Source organism: Ovis canadensis, chromosome 23, assembly GCF_042477335.2.
Source record: "Ovis canadensis isolate MfBH-ARS-UI-01 breed Bighorn chromosome 23, ARS-UI_OviCan_v2, whole genome shotgun sequence".
NCBI classification, from domain to species: Eukaryota; Metazoa; Chordata; class Mammalia; order Artiodactyla; family Bovidae; genus Ovis; species Ovis canadensis.
Genome location: NC_091267.1, coordinates 34,202,006 through 34,225,298, shown reverse-complemented (window position 1 = coordinate 34,225,298; position 23,293 = coordinate 34,202,006). Strand labels below are relative to the sequence as shown.

At 43.5% G+C, this 23,293-nt stretch overlaps 1 protein-coding gene across 22 annotated transcripts in view; it reads left to right on the top strand.

The window, feature by feature from the left end:
- FHOD3 (formin homology 2 domain containing 3) overlaps positions 1-23,293 on the top strand; it is a 530,360-nt gene that overhangs the window by 225,146 nt on the left and 281,921 nt on the right. For all 22 annotated transcript variants that reach the window (XM_069568681.1, XM_069568674.1, XM_069568673.1 and 19 more), the window contains exons 4-5: positions 14,613-14,680; positions 21,491-21,596. In XM_069568681.1, coding sequence (XP_069424782.1) covers positions 14,613-14,680; positions 21,491-21,596 — 174 coding nt within the window. The remainder of the gene's footprint in view (positions 1-14,612; positions 14,681-21,490; positions 21,597-23,293) is intronic.

Sequence of the window (23,293 nt, the reverse complement as noted above, 5' to 3'; positions counted from 1 at the left end):
TGCCCAGGCACTGGCCCCACTGAAGTACGGTCCGCTTTGAACACACTTCTGTCCTCAGCCGCCCAGGCTGCACGCTGCTCTTCTCCTCCTCACGCTCCCCCTCTGTGCAGCCCTTCTCACACTGGTTGGTTTCCACTCACGCCTCTGAAGTCTGTCCCACATCGCCACGGCTGAGTCTCCATCTCCAGCCCCAGCTTCACAGGGTTCCCCACTCCTTTCTCCGTGGCCCCTCGTTACTGCCGTGTCCTTCTCACATGGCAGAGGCTTTGTCTGGGACAAGCCTGTCCTCCCCAGTCGGCCCTCAGCTCTCACGCCTGAGACTGTCTTCACTTCCCTCTGTCACCTGAGTGCTCAGCATACTCCCTGCCTAGTGGATAATAAAAGACTGTTAAAAAGATGATGTTACAAGTACATAAAGGGAGATTGTACTCTAGGCGATCTGAGGATTAAAGAGGTCATCTTGAGCAGTCTTGCCTCGTTGGGGCTTGGGACCCTCTCGTCGTTCACATTTAGCCTCTTCCACCCTCAGGCTGAGGGGGCTGCCCCTTTGCCAGCTGGGGAGCCCCCTCACTCACCCCCACTCACCATCATCACCATGGGCACTTGTCTTGGTTGGTCCCCAGAACAGAAGCCCTTGCTTTTATGTTCTTTTTATTTTTTTTTTATATTTAAAATTTAACATATTTTATTTAAAATTGTCAAAGTATACATCAGAAATTACTTGCTAATCAAGTGAATTTTCTTTTTTTTAATTTTTTTAGTTTTTTATTTTTTAAATTTTAATATCTTTAATTGTGTGTGTTTTCCTCTGAATTTACTTGGTGACAAGCGTGTCATGGTTAGGGTGTGAGTGAGTTTTAGTGGCCCAGTTGTTTATGTATAAACAAACGTAAGGCCATCTCCGTTTCTACTAGGCATCTTCTGTTACTCTTCCCCACTTCTCTGGCTTTGGTTTCTTTACCTGTGAAATGAGGATGTTGGATTAGATCAAGAATTCTTACCTCTGGACCACAGGATCTCCTGACGGCCCATAGGAAGCTTCTGTGTACCCATACTCTCCGAAATTGTATTAACAGTCTGTGTGTCTGAACATCTTTTTATTACTTGTGTATGACTTTCAAATGAGTCTGAGACTCCCAACACTGGAAAAAATGGTTTCCAAAATCTGACCCAGCAGTTTTTTTTGTTTTTTTTTTTTAACTGAAAAATGGTTTCTACGGTGTCACTTTTTTTTCCCCCTTTAAAATATCATCATGGTAACTGAGTATCAATTTCAGGCTGAGAGGAGTTATTCTTCCCAGTCATTGGTGTATCATGTGGCACTTTTGGATTCAGGGGAAGGATTTCCAGCGTAGAATTTCTTTGGCTCACTCAGTGTTGACAGTAACTTGGTCTGTGGGCTTCCCCAGCTGGGGAAGAGAAGCATAGCCCAGGCTTGGCCACTGACCTTCAGTTTGTCTTTTGCCACATTTTGCCAGTTCTGAGTGGGGAGTCTGATGTCACAGCTACATCCAGGCAAAGCAGAGGCTCATTTCTCATTGCCACATCTGAAAATTCATGACGGTCACGGTTCTCTGTAACTGGTACAAACAGATTTTTAAATATAGATGTGGCATTTTGCCAATGAATGAATCTCCTCTCTACATGTGATGTCTTTCATAGCAGCCCAAGGGTAGAAAGAAGGTTACTGTCTTTCCATATAGAGGAAGGACCCCTGGGTCTTGATCCCAGTTTCCCATGGAGTGCTTGGTGACTGAGTTTGCCTCTTGGTGAGATAAGAGTGTGCTGTAATTGTTCAAGTCAGTGAGTATTATGGGCCTGAAAACATGATATTCTGGATCTATCTTTCACTCGCCTACTTCCCCAGACTTACCCACAGTTGCCTGGGGTTCTTCCCCTCCATCTTCTTTGACCAACATAACCAGTTTTTTATCCAGCTTCACTGGTGGCTCAGATGGTAAAGAATCTCCTGCAATGCAGGAGATGAGGGTTTGATCCCTAGGTCAGGAAGATGCCCTGGAGAAGGGAATGGCTACCCACTCCAGTATTCTTGCCTGGAGAATTCTATGGACAGGGGAGCCTGGTGGGTACAGTCCACGGGGTCTCAAAGAGACGGACACAACCGAATGACTGACACTTTGCTTCACCAGTTTTTTATACTGGTTCCTTGTCATGTTTTGGTCTTTGCCCCCACGCAGAGGTTTTCTTCATTGTGCTCCTGCCTGAGCAGGCAGCATAGGACCTCTGTAACCGTGCTTTTCAGCACTGAGATTTTCAAGCCATGCAGATTTCCTTCCCAAAGACAGAAGGTCTCTGATGGCCTTTGATTAATTTCCCCTCACCTCATTATTGTAAGCTAGTTTAGCGTATAATACAGTAATTACATCTCTTAAAGGAACATATTTCATTTTAAACAGTGAGAATCGTGGAGGGAAAAGACGGGGGCGCTTATAAGACTTTAACAAATGATGTTCTGATTACACCTCCTTTCCTCACCACCTACCATAGGCTCCCAGTTGCCCTTTACTGAAAGGTGAATGCCTGCCCCCCAGGCAGATTCAGCCTGGAATGGAGGAGGGGGAAGAATAAATGCACCTGGGCTGTGCTTCACTTCAAAAATAATGAATCGATGTATAATTGCCCCCTCCTACAGCTTCTCCCCAGCTGTTGGGCCCAAAGCCCTCCTCCCTCCAGGGGACGTTCTGAGCCTGAGCTGTAGGCCACCCCCTTCTGTGCTGGTGGGAGTGGCCTTTGCACACTTCAGACCTGGCAGTGTCAGAGTTCCGGGAGAATGGACAACCTTGGGGAATACAGGCTGATCCCAGCCCTACATTTTACACATGAGGGTTCTACTCTGGGTCTGACTGTTGTGCACTCTTGAGGTTTGTTAGGAAGGGTCCCATGTTTTACTACTTAGACCCCAGTACCCGCCCCCCCCCCCGCCCCCTGTGGCAAGAACCATCTTTTTCCTTATGGCTCCCACCACCCGGGAGGGGTTACACCACTCTCACTGGCTGCTGTTTACAACCCAGGTGGACAAGGAGGAGAAGGGAGCATCTGTGAGCTCCTGGGAGACGTGTGAAGTTCCCATGCAGGCAGCGGCTGTGAGGCTCCCCTCTTGCTGGATTCAGGTGGGCTCCGCTGTCCCTCCCTGTGCTCAGCATTTGGGGTCTCTTTTTCTTTTGCATCACCTGATTTTCAGGCAGTGTGCACACATGGAATTCCCTCCCTTGGGACTTGGGATCCATGAGCACTACACAGTGTCTCAGGTATAGGTGGAGGGTCAGAGGACTTCTAAGCTCTGCTCCATCATCCACAAGCTGAAGCCAAGGGTGCATCTGCACCCACGTACACAAACCTAGAGACATGCATGTGAGACCTACGTAGAGCAGAGCCTGCAGACATTGATGGCAGACTGGGGATGCACCAAGATTATCAGTCATCCTCCTGGAGGAAGCTTTGCTTCACCATGTACCCAAGACTGAGCATCACACCTGAATACACAGGCTAGAAGTAGGACTTCTTAATGTTCAGTAGGCCTGCATCCAAGAGAGACATCAAGCACATCCTTGGGAAGCTGGCAGGCCATCCTCTGCTCCTGGGTGAGCCCTTCACCCTCTGGTCTAAGCTGAAGAGGAGGCCAGCACAGCCGTGGTGAGTCTGACTTTGTGTATGGTGAGGCCTGGATGCAGTATAAAAGGAACACCCAGTTCCTTGAACTCAGAGTGTCCCCCAGCATTTGAAGCTCCAAACCACACCACCCGTGGCCTGGCTAGCCCAGCAGCAAGGAAGCCAGGACCTGGACTGGGGAGAAGCACTGCTTCTCCTTTGGCTTGTGTAGGCCTCTCGAGCCCATCAAAGGGCTGTCAGCAGTCTTTGGTTTGGCTATGATGTCTGACGTGGGAAAACATCTGCTGGCTCCTCTTCTACCAGCAGGAATTGTCCCTCTTCATAAAATGACAAATTGTCATTTACAAGCATCCTTGGTCCCTGATCCTTCCTCCCCTCTAGGTAAGCAGTGGTGTCTCCTAAAATAAATGCTCATCAACAGAACAATCAGGTAGGGCAGAGGGGCTGTACGGTACCGTGCGTTTTTTAAGATCGATGGCAATTTTGAGTTTCAGTTACGCACTGTGGTTTTATTTTATACCACAATGTTGGTTCTTTCTAGAGAGGTAATATCCATTGCCTTTTCGGAAAAAAGAAAAAAATCAGTACTGTAGAGTAGTATTTCTTTGAATGAGTATTTGGTCATTTAAATCTCAACCACGAGAGTGGCGATTCCAGTGTTGTTCTCATATGATATGAGGGCCAACTCATGACATTTATTAAAATGTTTATTACATAGAACAAGGAAAGGTTTGCAGTACTTTGGGAGAGGGTATCTTTGGCCGTAAAAATGAAACTTTGCTGCCTATCACTTTTATGAAAGATTTAAAAATTAAAAAGCTACAATTTAACACACTGGGTAGAAGGATTTCTGAGGTACACCTCGCCTAGGGCTTTATAGCTTATGGAATTAAAAAATGAAGTATTTCAAAGGATATTTCAGCCAAAATATATAATATAAATAAAGTTATTGCTCTTTTGAGCTTTGATTTTAAAAACCATGAAAAGTTACAACTTGCTTTCAGAAGTCTGTTTGACAATTTTCTCACATTAAAGACATAATTATTATTTGGAAACCGTACAATTTTTTTTCAGCTTTGTTTGAAATGTTTGTGCCTAGTCGTGTCTGACTCTTTGTGACCCCACAGACTGTAGCCCGCCAGCCTCCTCTGTCCATGGACTTTTCCAGGCAAGACTACTGGAGCAGGTTGCCATTTCCTACTCCAAGGGATTTTCGCAACCTGGGGATCGAACCCTCATCTCCTGTCAGCAGGCAGATTCTTTACCAGTGAGCCACCTAGGAAGTGGAATAGATAATTATTTAAATAAAATGTATAACTAATTTTTTTAAAGTTAGAGACAATTGGAATGAAAATTGCTTACTCCTTGAACAGAAATTGCTGTTTGTTTTAATCAAGACAACTGGCAAAAAAAAAAAAAAAAAGGACAGGGAGAGATTTCTGGCACTACTCAAGGATATGCTTGGCATTTGTTCAGGATGTTTCTCATCAAAGGCTGAGGCCTCCCTGAGGTCTTCTGTCCTAGTGTTGCAGAGAAGTTATTTGTGATGTCCTGGAGGTTAAAGACACAGAGAATGCACACCAGTGAAAAGACAGATGGGATAAAAACAAGTTTCAACTGTATCTACAAGAAACTCTACATAGACAGGTTAGAAGTAAAAGGATGGAGAAAAGATAGACCATGCAAACACTAACCAAACACTCACTAATCATTTACGTATTGGAAAAGTAGACTTTAAAAAGGAATATTTCCAGGGAGGAAGAGAAACATTACATGGTGCCTCTGTGCATGTGTGTTCAGTAGCTCAATCATCTTCGACTCTTCATGACCCCGTGGACTGTAGCCCATCAAGCTCCTCTGTCCATGGGATTTCCTAGGCAAGAATACTGGAGTGGGTTGCCATTTCCTCCTCCAGGGGATCTTCCTGACCCAGGGATCAAACTTGTGTCTCTTGCATCTCCTGCATTGGCAGGTATATATTCTTTACCACTGCGCCACCTGGGTGACCGATTACATGGTGATAGATGGTCTATTAACCTAAAATCCATAGCCTTTCTAATTGTGAGTATGCTCAACAGTTGAACCTCAAAGGACCTAAAGCAGAGGCTCATAAAGCTGAAAGAATAGAAAAATCCAGTAAAATAAAGATTTAAATACTCCTCTCATAGTAAAATATACAATCGTGAACGTGAATGTGAAGTCGCTCAGTCGTGTCCAACTCTTTGCGACCCCATGGACTGTAGCCTACCAGGCTCCTCTGTCCATGGGATTTTCCAGAGTACTGGAGTGGACTGCCATTTCCTTCTCCAAGGGATCTTCCAACCCAGGAAACGAACTTGAGTCTCCCACATGGTAGACAGACGCTTTACCATCTGAGCCACAATAGATAAACAGAAAATTGATTAAGAGGAGACCTGAATAGTACTATCATTCAACTTGACCTAGTGAATATTTATGGAATGGTTCAGCCAATAATAGCAGAATACACATTCTTTTCATGTGTCCATGAGACAGTCATCAGGATAAACCATATTCTGGGTCACAAAATAAACCTTAATAAATTATAAATATTTGATATCATAACAAAGCATATGTTTTCACCATAAAGAAATTAAACTAGAAATTGGTAACAGAAAGATATCTGGAAAATCCTCATATGGATGGAAGCTAAGCAGTAGCATAGCTCCTAAATAAACCAGAGATTGACATCAACAACAAAAAACTCCACAGGTTTAAGTTATTCCCTTTTGAAATGAATGAAATGTTCACAACCATTCAATTTTGAATGGAAAGAAAAGAAAAACAATATATGTAAATTTTCAGAATGCTGCTGAAGTGGTGCTTAGAGAGAAATTTATAGCATTAAATACTTACATTCAGTAAGAAGAAAGTCCTCAAATCATTGAAGTTTTCACCATAAAAAACTAGAGCAAAAGAGCAAATAAGCGAAAAGTAATCAATAAAATAGAAATCAGAAAAGCAATGAAAAATGGAATGAAATTAAAAGCTGATTCTTTGAAAAGATCAATAAAATCTATACTCTTATAGCCTGACTGACCAAGCATGAAAGAGAAAAGACAGATCACCCATATCAGGGATAATAGAGAAGCTGCAGTAGTCAGTAAAAGGATAAGGGAGTATCATGAGAACAGCTTTTGTTCTTGAATGATATTGAATAATCCATAGCTTAAAACCTTTTATTTAAGGGAATTCCAGGTGCAGGTAGCTTCATTGGAGAATTCTGCCAAACATTTAAAGAATCAGTAATACCAAGTCTGCACAAACTTATTCTTGAGAGAACACTCCCAGCTCATGAGGTTGGCATCACCTCAATGTCAACATCATCACAAGAAATGAAAACTGTAGATTAATGTTCCTCATGAATATCAATGTAAAAATCCTCAACAAAATGTTGTACTTCTCAACTGAATTTTGTTTTAATCTATTAATACTTAATCCCTATTTGAACCCTCCTACTCTGTTGGTGGGAATGTAAATTGGTGCAGCCACTATGGAGAACAGTATGGAGTTTCCTCAAAAAACTAAAAATAGTTGCCAGATCCAGCAATCCTACTCCTGGGCATATATCTGGACAAAACTACAATTCAAAAAGATACACACACCCTTTATGTTTATAGCAAGACCACTTATAGTAGCCAAGACATGGGAAGAAGCATCGACAGATGAACAGATAAAGATGGGGTACGTATATCCAGTGAAATATTACTCAGCCATAAAGAAACAATGAAATAATGCCATTTGCACTAACATGGGTGGACCTAGAGATTATCATCCTAAGCAAAGTAAGTCAGAAAGAGAGACAAGTACCATATGATATCACTTATATGAGTCTAAAATACGATATGAACTTATCTATGAAACAGATTCACAGACACAGAGAACAGGCTTGTGGTTGCTAAGGGAGAGGGATGGCATGGGAAGTTTGGATTGGGAGTTAGGGACTAGCAAATGCAAAGTGTTACGTATAGAATGGATAAACGACGAGGTCCTGTTGTATAGCACAGGGAACTATATTTAATATCCCGTAATAAAACATAATGGAAAAGAATATAAACAAAAATGTTAAACCAGAATCACTTTTCTATACACCAGAAGGTAACATAACATTGTAAATCAACTATAGTTCAAAAAACTACTTAATCTTCATTTTACTGATTATTTTGATTATAGCACCAAGTGCTAAAACCTTCGCAGCCAAAACGCAGCAAACCATAATCTTCATTCACATGAGTTGGAAGCCATGATAGATCACTGGTAACTAAAGGAGACTCTAACTGGGATAGTGTTAATCTCTGGAAGACATGTTTCTGCCTGTTGTTTGGTGTTACATGAGCAAGAAAGTCTAATGCAAGCCTTATTATGTTGTAAAGAGGTACCTGGAATTGAATCTCTCCTCTACTGATGCCCTTCCTGGACAAAAAAAAATCTGCCCTTGCTTGCATTTGAGAACTTTATTCTTATTAGAAGTGGTATTGGCTAAAAACAAAGTCTGTCCCTCTGAGGTTTCAGGTTCTGATATGTTGGCTGTAGAAAGTGGAGGAAGAGTGATCTCCCAGGGACCTGGCTTCTACTACAAAGGGGATGCAGTTCACTCTATTCGCTTCAGTTCAGTTGGTCAGTCGTGCCCAACTCTTTGTGACCCCATGGAGTGTAGCATGCCAGGCTTCCTGGTTCACCACCAACTCCTGGAGCTTACTCAAACTCATCTCCGTCGAGTTGGTGATGCCATCCAACCATCTCATCCTCTGTCATCCCTCTCCTCCTGCCTTCAATCTTTCCCAGCATCAGGGTCTTTTCAAATGAGTCAGTTCTCCACATCAGGTGGCCAAATTATTGGAGTTTCAGCTTCAGCATCAGTCCTTCCAATCAATATTCATGACTGATTTCCTTTAGGATTGACTGGTTTGATCTTGCAGTCCAGGGGACTCACAAGAGTCTGCTCCAATACTACATTTCAAAAGCATCAATTCTTTGGCACTCAGCTTTCTTTATAGTCCCACTCTCACATCCATACATGACTACTGGAAAAACCATAGCTTTGACTAGACAGACCTTTGTTGGCAAAGTGATATCTTTGCTTTTTAATATACTGTCTAGGTTGGTCATAGTTTTTCTTTCAAGGAGCAAGCATCTTTAATTTCATGGCTACAGTCACCATTGGCAGTGATTTTGGAGCTCCCAAGAATAAAGTCTGTCACTGTATCCATTTTCCCCATCTATTTGCCATGAAGTGATGGGACCAGATGCCATGATCTTAGTTTTCTGAATGTTGAGTTTTAAGCCAACTTTTTCATTCTCCTCATTCACTTTCATCAAGAGGCTCTTTTGTTCTTTGCTTTCTGCCATAAGGGTGATGTCATCTGCACACCTGAGGTTATTGATATTTGTCCCAGCAATCTTGATTCCAGCTTATGCTTCATTCAGCTCCACATTTCCCATGATGTACTCTGCATAGAAGTTAAATAAGCAAGATGAAAATATACAGCCTTGACATACCCCTTTTCCTATTTGGAACTAGTCTGTTGTTCCATGTCCGGTTCTAACTGTTGCTTCTTGACCAGCATAGAGATTTCTCAGGAGGCAGGTCAGGTGATCTGGTATTCCCATCTCTAAGAATTTTCCACAATTTGTTGTGATCCACACAGTCAAAAGCTTTGGCATAGTCAATAAATCAGAAGTAGATGTTTTTCTGGAACTCTTTTGCTTTTTTGATGATCCAGCGGATATTGGCAATTTGATCTCTGGTTCCTCTGCCTTTTCTAAATCCAGCTTGAACATCTGGAAGTTCACGGTTCACGTACTGTTGAAGCCTGGCTTGGAGAATTTTGAGCGTTAGTTTGCTAGCGTGTGAGATGAGTACAATCATGTGGTAGTTTGAGCATTCTTTGGCATTGCCTTTCTTTGGGATTGGAATGAAAACTGACCTTTCCCAGTCCTGTGGCCGCTGCTGAGTATTCCAAATTTGCTGGCATATTGAGTGCAGCAATTTTACAGCATCATCTTTTAGGATCTGAAATAGCTCAACTGGAATTCCATCATCTCCACTAGCTTTCTTCGTAGTGATGCTCCCTAAAGGCCCACTTGATTTTGCATTCCAGGATGTCTGGCTTTAGGTGAGTGATCACACCATAATGGTTGTCTGGGTCATGAAGATCTCTTTTTTATAGTTCTTCTGTGTATTCTTGACACCTCTTCTTAATATCTTCTGCTTCTGTTAGGTCCATACCATTTCTGTCCTTTATTGTGCCCATCTTTACATGAAATGTCCTTTTGGTATCTCTGTTTCTTTTAAAGAAATCTCTAGTCTTTCCCCTTCTATTGTTTCCCTCTATTTCTTTGCATTGATCACCGAGGAAGGCTTTTTTATGTCTCCATGCTATTCTTTGGAACTCTGCATTCAGATTGGTATATTTTTCTTTTCTCCTTTGCCTTTCACTTCTCTTCTTTCTCAGCTATTTGTATGGCCTCCTCAGACAACCATTTTGCCCTTTTGCATTTCTTTTTCTTGGGGATGGTCTCGATCACTGCCTCCTGTACAGTGTCATGAACCTCTATCCATAGTTCATCAGGCATTCTGTCTATCAGATCTAGTCCCTTGAATCTATTTGTTACTTCCACTGTATAATGTTAAGGGATTTGATTTGGGTCATACCTGAATGGTCTAGTGGTTTTCCCTACTTTCTTCAATTTAAGTCTGAATTTGGCAATAAGGAGTTCATGATCTGAGCCACAGCTCCCAGTCTTGTTTTTGCTGACTGTATAGAGCTTCTCCATCCTTGGCTGCAAAGAATATAATCAGTCTGATTTCAGTGTTGACCATCTGGTGATGTCCATGTGTAGAGTCTTCTCTTGTGTTGTTGGAAGAGGGTGTTTGCTATGACTAGTGCATTCTCTTGGCAAAGCTCTGTTAGCCTTTGACCTGCTTCGTTTTGTACTCCAAGGCCAAATTTGCCTGTTACTCCAGGTGTCTCTTGACTTCCTACTTTTGCATCCCAGTCCCCTATAATGAAAAAGATACCTTTTTTGGGTGTTAGTTGTAGAAGGTCTTGTAGGTCTTCATAGAACCATTCAACTTCAGCTTCTTCAGCATTATTGGTCGGGGCATAGACTTGGATTACTGTGATATTGAATGGTTTGCCTTGGAAATGAACAAAGATCATTCTGTCATTTTTGAGATTGCATCCAAGAACTGCATTTCCAACTCTTTTGTTGACCATGATGGCTACTCCGTTTCTTCTAAGGGATTCTTGCCCACAGTAGTAGATAAAATGGTCATCTGAGTTAAATTCACCCATTCCAGTCCATTTTAGTTCACTGATTACTAAAATGTTGATGTTCACCCTTGCCATCTCCTGTTTGATCACTTCCAATTTGCCTTGATTCATGGACCTAACATTCCAGGTTCCTATGCAATATTGCTTTTCGTAGCATTGGACTTCCATCACCAGTCACATCCACGACTAGGTGTTGTTTTTGCTTTGACTCCATCTCTTCATTCTTTCTAGAGTTAGTTCTCCACTGATCTCCAGTAGCATATTGGGCACCTGCCCACCTGGGGAGTTCATCTTTCAGTGTCCAGTCTTTTTGCCTTTTCATACTGTTCATGGGGATTTCAAGGCAAGAATACTGAAATGGTTTGCCATTCACTCCTCCAGTGGACCACGTTTTGTCAGAACTTTCCACCATGACCCGTCCATCTTGGGTGGCCTTACGTGGCATGGGCTCATCGTTTCATTAAGTTACACAAGGCTGTGGTCCATGTGATCAGTTTGTTTAGTGTTCTGTGATTGCGGTTTTCATTCTGTCTGCCCTCTGAAGGAGAAGGGTAGGAGGCTTATGGAAGCTTCCTGATGGGAGAGACTGACTGAGGGGGACACTGGGTCTTGTTCTGATGGGCGGGGCCATGCTCAGTAAGTCTTTAATCCAATTTTCTGTTGATGGGCGGGGTTGTGTTCCCCTCTGTTGTCTGGCCTGAGACCAAACTATGGTGGAGGTGGTGAAGATGATGGCGACCTCCTTCAAAAGGTCAGGTGCACGCAGTGCTGCAGTCAGTATCTCTGACTCGGCAGCAAGCCACCACCAACCCACGCCTCCACCGGAGACTCCTGGACACTCACAGGAAGTCTGGGTCAGTCTGTGGGATCACTGCTCCTTTCACCTGGGTTCTGGTGCCCACAAGGTGTTTTTGTGTGTGTGTGCCCTCCAGGAGTCTGTTTCCCCAGCCCTGTGTAAGTTCTGGCGGCTCTATGGTGGGGTTAATGGGACCTCCTCCAAGAGGGCTCTTGCGATACCCAGGTCTACTGCACTCAGCGTCCTTGCCCCTGTGGCAGGCCACTGCTGACCCTGAGGAGACACTCCAACACAATTCTGGCTTGGTCTCTGTGGGGTCTCTGGGTGCTTGTGTGCACTAGGTTTGATTGAGCCCTCTCCTCTGAGTGTCTGTGGCGATTATGGGGTTTGATTCTGAACGCGATTTCACCCCTCCTACCATCTTGCTGGGGTTTCTCCTTTGCCCTTGAGCGTGGGGTATCTTTTTTTGGTAAGATCCAACATTCTCCCGTTGACAGTTGTTCAGCAGCAAGTTGTAATTTTGGAGTTTTCGCAGGAGAAGATGAGCGCACATCCCTCTACGCCACCATCTCTATTTCTTACTCATGTCTTTTGAGGCCACACGTATATTAATACTTTAGAGGTCAACTTGTGAGTCATTGGGCCTCATTTTTTAGGGTCTGTGATGAATCAGCTGTCTACTTTGGGGATGGTTGATTCCTTTGGAGTCTTCCCGGCTCCCTGTGTTCAGGAAGACAAGGAGTGATTCTCAGTCGAAGCACTGCATAATTATCAAGCGACTGGGGATTGCATATTGTATTTACAGGTGGGGGACTGCATAATGGGCAAACACTAGGAGGCCTTGGGGTCAGACCCGACAGGATCCTGCCTCTGCCTCTTAAGCTGTGTGTGTAGGTTGTGAGTCTGGAGGAGACTGGCCTGCCCCAGGAGTTGAGAGAACAGGTGTCTGCTGCACGATGAGTTGGTATGTGGTGGGGGGTGGGGGTGGCAGGGCTGTGTGACCAAGGGATTGGCAGGCCACAGAAAGGATTTGGAGTTTGTTACTCAGTGCCGTGGGCAGCCACTGAAGGGTTTGAATGGGGGCAGGGATGTTTTCAGGTGTTGGTTTTCACCTTGTCCTTCTGGCCTTGGTCTGGAGGATGGGTGAGAAGAGGGGAAGTGGGCAGGGTGTCCATAGGAAGCCCTTTGAGGAAGCTATTGCCATTCAGAGGCTGAGCCAGGCCCATGCTCCATCATTTTAAGTCTCTCTCAGATGGGAACCTTCCATCACCTCAGATGGGGCACTTCTAGAGCCACAGTGCAAAGGGGCATGTCCTTCTCACAACCAGACTTCTGCTAAGTCGTTTAGATCTGTGCATTTCATCCCCTTCCACTCACACATGAGGAGAACCACCTCCCCCCATAGGCCGGTGTTGAAGCCCAAGATTGCCTACCATGCAGGTGACATTACTTTGAAATCTATAATTCTAAGTATTTTAAGTAATTTTGCATTCCACTGCATCATTTCAGTGCTGGATTTAACACACAACCATCTTCTGCTAGATCTACTATTATCTGTTCCCCTCTTTGGATAAGGAATCCAAGGCTTAGAGAGGTAGTATACTTTGCCCAAATCACAAGGTTGAAATGCAGGTCCTTGGATTGCTTAGTCTTTGCTCTGAGTTCATTCTTCACTACTGTACCCTCAGTGCCTAGAACAGCGCCTGGCAGGTGCTCAGTAAATGTGCACTGGATGGTTTATATTGGGGCGCTCTGACACACAGTGTTAGGAACCCAGTCCCAGGCACCTGAGCCACCTAGGAAGCTGAGCAGAATCCACGCTTCTGGGAGTCTGCATGCACCGGTAGAAATGGCTGTTCCCTGCATTCTCCATGCCTTCAGCACATTCTGGCGCCGCCCCACTGACCAGTGAAGACTTGGGGCATATCCATCTGCCACTTCTGCTCACTGTAACTGCTGGAGGGTGGGTTTTGGGTCAGGCTCCCCTCCTCATGCATGAGGCCTGGCCCAACTAGTACGTTTCATGTCACTGGTTATAGAATTCAACCTGAGCATCGAGCCCCAGAATACTGACAGGGGCTCCTGCATCTGCCTTGCTCCAGGCCAGGACTCATCCTTGAACGTGTCTCATGAGGGAGAGTCCAGGTACAGGCAGAGCTAAGGCTAGGTCCCTGCTGGAAGGGCTGGCAGCAGGTGGGGACCAGTGAGTCCATAGAGACATCATGCTGCTCTTGGTTCTCTTGAGGTGAGCATCAGATTCCATGGAAAAGGAAGCAGTTTGAAGCTTCCTGAGCCGGGCTGTAGAGAGGATGGTGGTGCAGGTCTGTGAGATGAGGAAACAGAAGGATGAGTTCCATTTTGACTGTGTTCATTTTCCTGATAGAGTTGGCTATCAAGTATCAAGTCTGTGGTGGTGATTTAGTTGCTAATTCGTGTCTGACTCTTAGGACCTCACGAACTGTAGCCTGCCAGACTCCTCTGTCCATGGGATTTTTCCAGGCAAAAATACTGGAATGGCTTGCCATTTCTTTTTCTAGGGGATCTTCCCGACCCAGGGATCAAACCTGGGTCTCCTGCAATGGCACGCAGATTCTTTACCAACTGAATCACTATGTCTGTAAACAGCTGGAAATCGAGCTCTGGAGAGAGGGCAGTGAGGGCTGAGGGTGCAGATCAGGGCACTTCCCCACACTCAGAATCCCCTCTTCCTGCCTCCTGTAACGGCTGGACTGTTCTTTGCACCATTAGAGGTGGGGCTGCATCCTGAACGAAATGAATTTGTTTTACTCACCTTTCCAGCGGAAGTTCTGTAATTGCTCTTACCCTGTCTCTGTTTTTACCATCTGTTGAGTCAGCTTAATGAATTTTATATGGTGTGTTCTTTATTTCAGAAAAACTATACAACTCCACTGGACGAGATTTAAGAAGGGCCCTCTTCTCCCTGAAGCAGATATTTCAGGTAAAAACAAAGCAAACAAACAAAAAAAACAAAGAATACTGTCAGGTTCTGTTTTTGCATTGCTGTGGGATTAGATGCAGACAAGTTTATGCCTTTTACTTATTACAAAAAGAGAAATGCTTTAGAGTACAAAGTAAATTTCGGTCAAAATATCTGTTAAGAGTATTTTTACCATATCAAATATTTCAAACAATAGGAAGTAAAGAAAACATCATCAGAATCACAATATTTTTCCACGTTTACTTCAGATTAAAAAAAAAAAAACCTACTACAGATGTAATTGAAGTCTTCTGCTCGATACTGGCCACCCTCTTGGGGTGTTTCCTCTACTGAATGTCAGATACAGTGTTTGCCGTGCAAATGCACATTTCTATACTAGCGGTGCATATTCGCCCACAATATGTGAAATTCTTTCGTGTCAATTGTATATGCGTGATACCATGTAGCATGTGTCCTGAGGCAGTTTACTTAGAACGAGGTCAGTGTGGGCATGACCCAGGTAGCTCTGAGTGTCCCCTGTGAAGGAAGCACAGTTTGTCTCGTTCATCGTCTGTTGGTGGACAGTTGCGTTCGTCTCCAGGGCTCTGCTGTTATAAACCATGCTGCTAGGGACACGCCCCCTTGTGTGCATGTGCCGGCATCTCTGTTAGGTTCCATCTTATCCTTTGCCCCAAACTTTCCCTCTGCTTCTCCCCGGGGCAAGTCACGAACTTAGTGAAGAGGGCTGGGACTGGGGTGCAGGCAAACTCCAAGCTGTCACCCACAGGAGACTTCAGGGGAGAGAGACAGAGAGCCAGGGGCAGAGAGTGAGGCCACTGTGCCAGGGCAGGGTCAGGAAAGGCCGGATGAGCTTCCTGGAGAAGATGGCATCTGCATTGAGCTCGTGTCTGTGGAGGTTCATCGTTCTTACTCGCATGATATTAGACTCTAGGGTGTAGTCAGTCCATTTCTCTTTAGTTCCCATCTCCTTCACATCCTTAAACAATGTTCTGTCAGTGATAGCTCCAGCCTGAGTGTCCGTCTCCTTCATGGATGTTTCCTGTCTCAGGGGGATTGGCAGAAAGGCAGGCCAACAGGCCATCCTCCCTGCACGTTCTTGTCCCATTTTAAAACCTGCTCAACCGTTCATGCCCTCATCTTTTTCCCAGAGCAGAGCCCTTCTTAGTGACAGTGTTTTTGGAGATGAGTCTTCATTTCTCATCTTCCCATGTGACCCCGAGTCACCGTTGTCCCTTTAGATCGCACATCTCAGAAGTGCCTTGAGGTTTGGGGTCAGCCTTGGTTCAGGCTGTTTCTTCTGGGAGAATTGCAACAGTTATTGTGGACACTGTTTGGTCCTCCACGACTCAGTCCATCCTTCAGCTTCCACCAGAGGGGGCTCACGAAGTCCTTCTCATGCTGGTTCCGTGTAGCCTTCTGGGTTATGTCTGAATCTCTCAGTACAACGTCGAGGCCCTCTGGCCCTGGCCTCTGCAGCCCACCTTCCTGTCCTTTGCCTCAGTGACATCTCACTGTGATTGTGTTCTGGGAACAAGCCATGCCCTTTCCCTTCTGTACCTTCACCCTGGACCTATTGCTTCTATCCCAGGATGGTTCCTCCCCACATCCACTCCCCATGTCTCTCAGTTTCCCACCCCATGTCTCCTCCTGCCAGGGATTCTCTAGATGAACCCTCACTGCAGTCAAGGGCTCTCCAAATACCTCTATTCCTGTGCTTACCTCTGGAATAGAACTTGAGATACTCTAGCTCACTTGTCTGAGTCCAGTCACCTATGAGCTCCCTGGAGTCCATCTCTGGCTCTTTAGGGCCTCATGCAGTGGCTGATGCTACTGATGAACAATAGATGAACAGACCAGGCGATTGGAATACTCTTCTCAAGGGTGTCTGTCTTCAGCCTTTCCTCTCTTTTAACTGAGTAAATGCTTCACTAATTACTTGTCCCCAAGTTTCACTTCCCAAGTATTCATCAGTGTCTCCCTGCCTCTTTTTTTTTTTTCAATTTCAATAAGCTTTCCCCTGCCCCCCCAAACTTACTTATTTTTAATCGAAGGAAAATAGCTTCACAATTTTGTTTTGGCCTCTGCCATACATCAACATGACTCAGCCATAGGTATGCATGTGTCCCCTCCCTCTTTAACTTCCCTCCTATCCCCCACCCCTTCCCACCCCTCTAGGTTGTTACAGAGCCCTGGGTTGAGTTCCCTGGGACATACAGCAAATTCCTATCAACTGAACAAAACAGAACTTCTTTACCTTCTGTTATGTCCTTCTCTCGAACTCAAGTTCCTGACAGCGGTTGGGCTGGACTCTTACTGCCGGAAGTCCACAGGCATCACACTCCACACCCTCACTCTTATAGCCCTTCAGCCTGCCTGCTGTTTCCATTGTTCAGCTTTTCCATTGTTCAGCTCACTGAGTATCCAGTTGGTGGCAGAACCACACAGAGAAGAGCTCTTCCAAGTAACTTTGAAACATTGCAGTTTGTGTATTTTGGGTGGAATATACTCTTAGAAGAAAAAGAACCACGCACACATGCAGATCAACTGTTTATAATAATCATTTTGCTGGTAGTAGTGTTAGTATTGCTATTCTGATACTGCAGTTTGTGTGTTTTCTAATTTTGTTATTCTTAGAGTTCTTAAGGATTAGGGTTCTTAGTGTGTGGAAGAAAGTTGATAGAAAGATAAAACAATTAAGGTAAAAAAAACTCTGGATTTCGGAATTTAATTAGAAGTATTGAAATGAACCCATGGTGTTTACTATCCTAACAGACTTGCAAAAAAGTATATTTGTAGCACTAAGTTTATTGAAAAGTACTAGAAGCAATGATCAACCCATTAGCAAAAACCACTACCAGCACAGAGATTGTGGTCTTAAAATACTGAAAGGAACCAGAGTTCCTTGGAGAAATAGCTGACTTCAAGTCTGGCCTAGGAAATGGGTAAAATAAACTTGGAGCATATTATTATACAAATAGCAAGGAAGCTATCAAATATGACTAGGATTATTGGCAAAGGAACTTGGGAGCATGTTGAAGGGTCTCTCACTGGCTGGCTGAAGATGGACAATATAAGCATCAACAAGCATGATAATTACAGTGGACTGAAGCACATCAGCTTAATCTACATCGATGAGTTCTTAACAATACTAAAGAATAACAATGAATTGGTTAGCAATGGAAGAAAGATGGCGGTGAACCAGCTCTTTATTTTGAAAAATGGGTAAAATTCTAAAATTACATTTATCTTACTTTTTCCTCTATGAGCTTTAGGATAATCAAACAGTAGTTGAGGGAAGGTATGCTTATAAAAATATTCTAGCTATTTAGTAAGAAGGAGTGATATAGTTAGAGTATCACTTAGAACATCAGAGTTTTGCAACCCTGAATGAATTAATGGATCTAGGTATGGAGCTTCAAGACCTGCTGACACAGTGGAAATGAGATACAACCAGCTATTACATACCTCCTCATGGAAACTCACACTGCCATTGAGGATGCAGTCATACCAACAGATTCAACCCTGTGTGTGTCTGACCCTGACTCTCTACGAGGTAACCAATTTACAAATGATCTAAGACAGAAGCACATGTTAAATCACACCACAAGTAATCAACACAACCCAGAATACAGGCTACTCTGTAGGACAAATGATCTAGCTTCTTCAACACACCGCTTTCAAGGGAATAAAAGAGATGGTTTAAAAGACATTTTAAAGTTGTATCAACTGATTGCCACATGTGGATCTTATTTCAATTCTACTACAAAATGTCAAAAAACAACAACTGTAATTTTGAGACAGTTGAAATTGGTCATTGTCCAGTTGAAACTGGACATTTGATAATATTAAGAAAGTATTCATTTTTATGGTGAGTACATAATTTTGTTTATGGTGATTACATAATTTTAAAAAGAGTTCCTATACTCTGGAGGTACATATTAGAATATTTATGGATTAAATGATGTGACCTCTGGAATTTACTTCAAATGAATACGGCAGCAGACAGGGTGGGGTGATAGATGGAACAGGATTCATGTGAATTGATTGGCACCTGGCTCCCTAAATTGTTCTGTCTTCTTTTGCATGTTTCAAGTTTTCCATGGTGAAAAAGCTAAAAGATAAATTCAACACATGGCGATCTAGTTTCATACCCCCTCACCATGCTTGTTCTGTAGTGCTGTGTCTCTGAATTCTCAAGGATACTGTTTCCACCTTTTACTCAGCAGACACGTATTTTTGAACAGCCTTTATTGGCATTATGTAGGCAAGGATGAAGACGTTTGCTCCCCGAAGTTTAATCTTTTGGAAGACCACAGACCTATTTGGAAGACCACAGACCTGTCCGTCAAATAGCTCCATCCCACAGGGGTCTTGGGTGGATTCCACAGCCAGCAAGCTGTCTGGAGTTTAGATCACCTTCTTCCACACCCATGTGCCTGCATCTCTATCGTCTCTTGGGGTTCCTTGATGTGTGGAGGTTCCTTTTGGAACTCCAGTGTAGAGGGTGTGAAAACACAGCCATTGGTCATTTGGATTGAGTTGAATATTCCTTGATTAACAGGTGTCAAAAAAAAATAATCACAGGTTAAAGTGTGGCTATTAATCTGAAATTCAAGGATAATCTTTTATTAGTGTTAACATGATGATCTCACTGGAGTCAGAAAGCAGTGTTTTAAAAATCATTTATTTATTAATGCCCATATACATTAAGGTATGTGTTCAAAATCTTGTACGTTGCCAATTTGGAAGACATTTTCTACATTTATTATCAGTATATTTTAATTTCCTAAGTGCTTTATCTACATATGTGCATCAATTTTAGTTCGGTTTCTGGATTATTTTTATAAACACTGCCCAGTGTCTTTTTCCAAGAGCCTTTGCCAGACAGTCAGCTCTCTGCTATATTAATATTAGTGATTAGCTTGAGTGGTTTCTTGAGAGCTTGTTCTCACTTTTTCACCATGAAGTCATGTGTGAATCTAGTTTTAGTTAAAGTAATAAACATTTGTTACATGCTTGGAAAAACTTTCTGACTAGACATGAGCTCATCTAAATGTTCGCTTTTCACATATGCTGGTGGAAAAGAATATGGATGGAGGGAGAATTATTTTTATTTCCTTCATACATACAAGTGTAAAGTGATTTTCCAAAAATCATGATATTGTCCCATTTTCTCTTGCTTCCAAAGCCATGATTATCTTCAAGTCTGAGTTAACACAGCTGTCTTTCATTACCGTCGGGGCATGGCAGTGTTCACCCCTCCCCCCAGTGCCCTCTGAATGTTAAGAGTGTGTTTTTGGTTCAAAGGGAGTATCTGCCTGGCCTGCCACCTCCTCCCCCACCCCCACCCCTCTTTGCTCAAGTCCTCCATCCATATAATTGGAAAATGCTATAAAATCAAAATGAGAGGCTGCTTTCAACATGGAGACAGGACAATTATGCCAGTGTGTCTAAATTATTTTTTTCTTATTTGAAGATAGACCGTGGTTGCTGACCATTCCTATAATAGTAACCTTTCATTATTCTATTAAACTTTCTACTACTTACATCACTGAGGTTTTTCATTTTTGTTCTGTTGTTATAATTGAAGATGAATGTATCCTAGCTGCATTTGAGACAAGGCAGGGTCTAATCAAGGAAATCTCCCAAAACAGTAGTGGAAAAGTTTGTCTCATAGGGCTCTATCGAACTTGGTACTCCAGGCAAGGGGCTGGCTGACCATAGTTAGGTCATCTTGGCCAAAGTTTTGCCACACGTGACTCTTCATCTGTGAAGGGAAGGCAGGATTAGATGAGTGATTCCTGAACTGGTTGCCCTTTAGGATGGATTTCCTTGGGAATTTACTGTCAGAGCCTGGACCCCACCTCAGAAATTCTGGTTAAACCCATCTGGGAGGGGACTGTTTCCTGTTCCTTTTTAAAGGTCCATTGATGATCCTAATGTAAGGGAGTCAGGGGTGAGAAGAAGACCCTGAGCACCTCTGTAACCCCTGCAGAGCCTATTAAACACTGGTTGCTGCGCCCCACAGTGGAGCTTCCTGTTCAGTAAGTCAGGGTGGAGCTGGGTACTTTGCATTTCTAACCAGTTTCCAGCTGACGCTCAGGTGCCTGTGGCTCTGGTCTTTGAGAACCACCCTATTGGATGACTCCAGTGATTCCTTCCAGGTCCTGCCTTCTGTGATTAGACTGCAGGCTGACCGCAGTGGCTCTTTTGAGGGACAGTGTGGCTGCTGCAGACACACGCCTGATTCTGTATTCTGTCTCCTCGCTGTCCTGTGAGCAGCACAACTTGGGAGGTGGAGAAACTGCTCCTTTACTTTCTCAGATGCTGATTGCAAGACCCTCGTAACCTTCCTTAGGGACTGTCCTTTGAAACACACAAGTGGCTTTGAGTCCTTCACATAATGGTCTGTACTGCAAGCCAGTGTTTCCTGTGTTGAAACCCAGCAGGCTTCATGTGGCCGGTCCCTGGGGACCTGTAGGGGCCTGGAGCCTGGTGATTTCTGAAGAATGAAAAACAGATCACTATAAATATTCCTGACAGTCAGGGGATTCATTTGCTTTATCTTTATTAGATTGCCCAGAAGGCAATAATTGGTCTTTGGCAAACAACGACGTGAAGACTGGTTGTAAAATTCCTCTGGCAACAGTTAAGATGCTTCATTTGAATAGAGCCAAACAATCTTCAGAGGTCAGTCTGGAGTCAGAGGCTTGTACGTAGTTTTCACTGCACATCCTGGATGGACAATGGACTGGGACAGTATTTGAAGTTTCTCTCTCTCTCTTTTTTTCTTTCCCTGTTTCCTGCCAGGATGACAAGGATTTGGTGCATGAATTTGTAGTGGCTGAAGGTCTGACGTGTTTGATCAAGGTGGGAGCTGAGGCAGATCAGAACTATCAGAACTACATTCTGAGGGGTAAGTTACGCTGGGTGAATGGCACCCAGCCCCTCCAGGAACTTCAATACTGAGAGCTTTTTAAAAAGACCTGGATTACCAGGTAAGGTGATGAAGACATCCTGTAGCAAAAGATGACTCCTTCAATCAGCTTTTATCAGTCCTCATAACTTAGAGACCGAGTTCATTTTACTGACTTTGCGTGAAATCTCTTCCTAATCATTGAGAAAAGAGAGCATTCTGCACACTAGGCTCTTTGTATTCTCTTTTACTTAGTGAGGAAAGGGACATACCATGTGTCTTAAAAAAGGCCTGCATTGCAGCACAAAGCCCCCTAAAACCAACAAGGCCAATTATTACCTGGGAAAAATACTTTCTGCAACTTGGGTTATCACTGGGAGTACCTGTAAGAAGCACACATTCCTCATCAGGTCTGGGGTGGGCCCAGAATCTGCATTTTAAAGAAGGATGCTGAAAACTACCTCTGTAATCTCATTTTTTTACAAGGTGGTGCATTTGTGGTGTTTGAAGCACTGATTACTCTTCCAGTTCATAAAGTAAATGCTCTTTTCACAGTTAAAGTATCTTTGTGTACCTTCACGTAAATAATTTTCTTTGCTTCCATAAAGTCTGTGAATAGGCAGGGCAGGCATTATTAGATTGGATCATGTGACATAGCTATTATCAACAATATCAACTTAGCAGAGAAAAAATTTAATGTAGTTCAGTATTGTCTCCATTTTGCAATTGAAAAATCTGACTCAAAGAGTTTGAGCACTTGCCTAAAAAATTCACTTCTAGTGTGAAGTTGACCACGGGCCATATCCAGGTACTGGGGCACATCAAGGCTGATTGGGGTCCTGTTCCCCGTTCTGTATGTATGCCTGTAACTCCACAACTCTGTGTTCATATAAGGAAGAAAAAGACCTTCTTTTCTTTTCCTTGGGTGGGGGCAAAATACACAAAATGTGATTTAATAGCAAATGTCCTTGGTTAGGGTTGAATGAGATGCACACAGTGAAGCAGTCTCCTGCAGTTTTCTGTTGTGTTTTAACCCTGAGCAGGTTTCTTACGTACTGACTTGTGACCCAGCACCTGGAACTCTATGGATCCTTCCCCGTTTTCTCTGTTTCTGGAGAGCCACTGCAACAAGGGCAGAAGCAAAAGGGAAAACTGAGCACTCATTTAAAAAAATTTAAATGATATATTGCCATAAAAAAAATGTTAAGGATGTATTGTCATGTCAGTGTTAATTATTTCTGTTCATTTTGATAAATGCCAGGTCTGTGTGTGAGAGAGGATTCCTCAGCCTCAGTTTCTCTGCTCCATGTGAGGCTGGTGAGGCACCTCCTTCTGTCCACCTTCTATCTTTTCCTGGATGTGTGGAAGAGTCTCACTACAAGCTGTTGGTACAAACGCTTTATGGATGAATTTTATGATTTCAGGTCTCAATGTCATTAAATCATTTATATGGAAGCTTTTATGGTATGTGTAGACAAATTAACCATAGACTTTGTCCTGCAAATGGAGCAGTCCTTCTGTGTCTGAAAAGATGTGTAAAGGCCTTGATGCTCATCCTTGTATTTCCATCTCCACTGGCCCAGCACCTGGAAGAGGGCATGGCACAGACATAAGGAGCATTTCCTCTGGGTTATTTTCCAGGTTACTTATACCGTGGATGCTCATAAGTTGAACCACATGGAAAGAAGTATACCTAA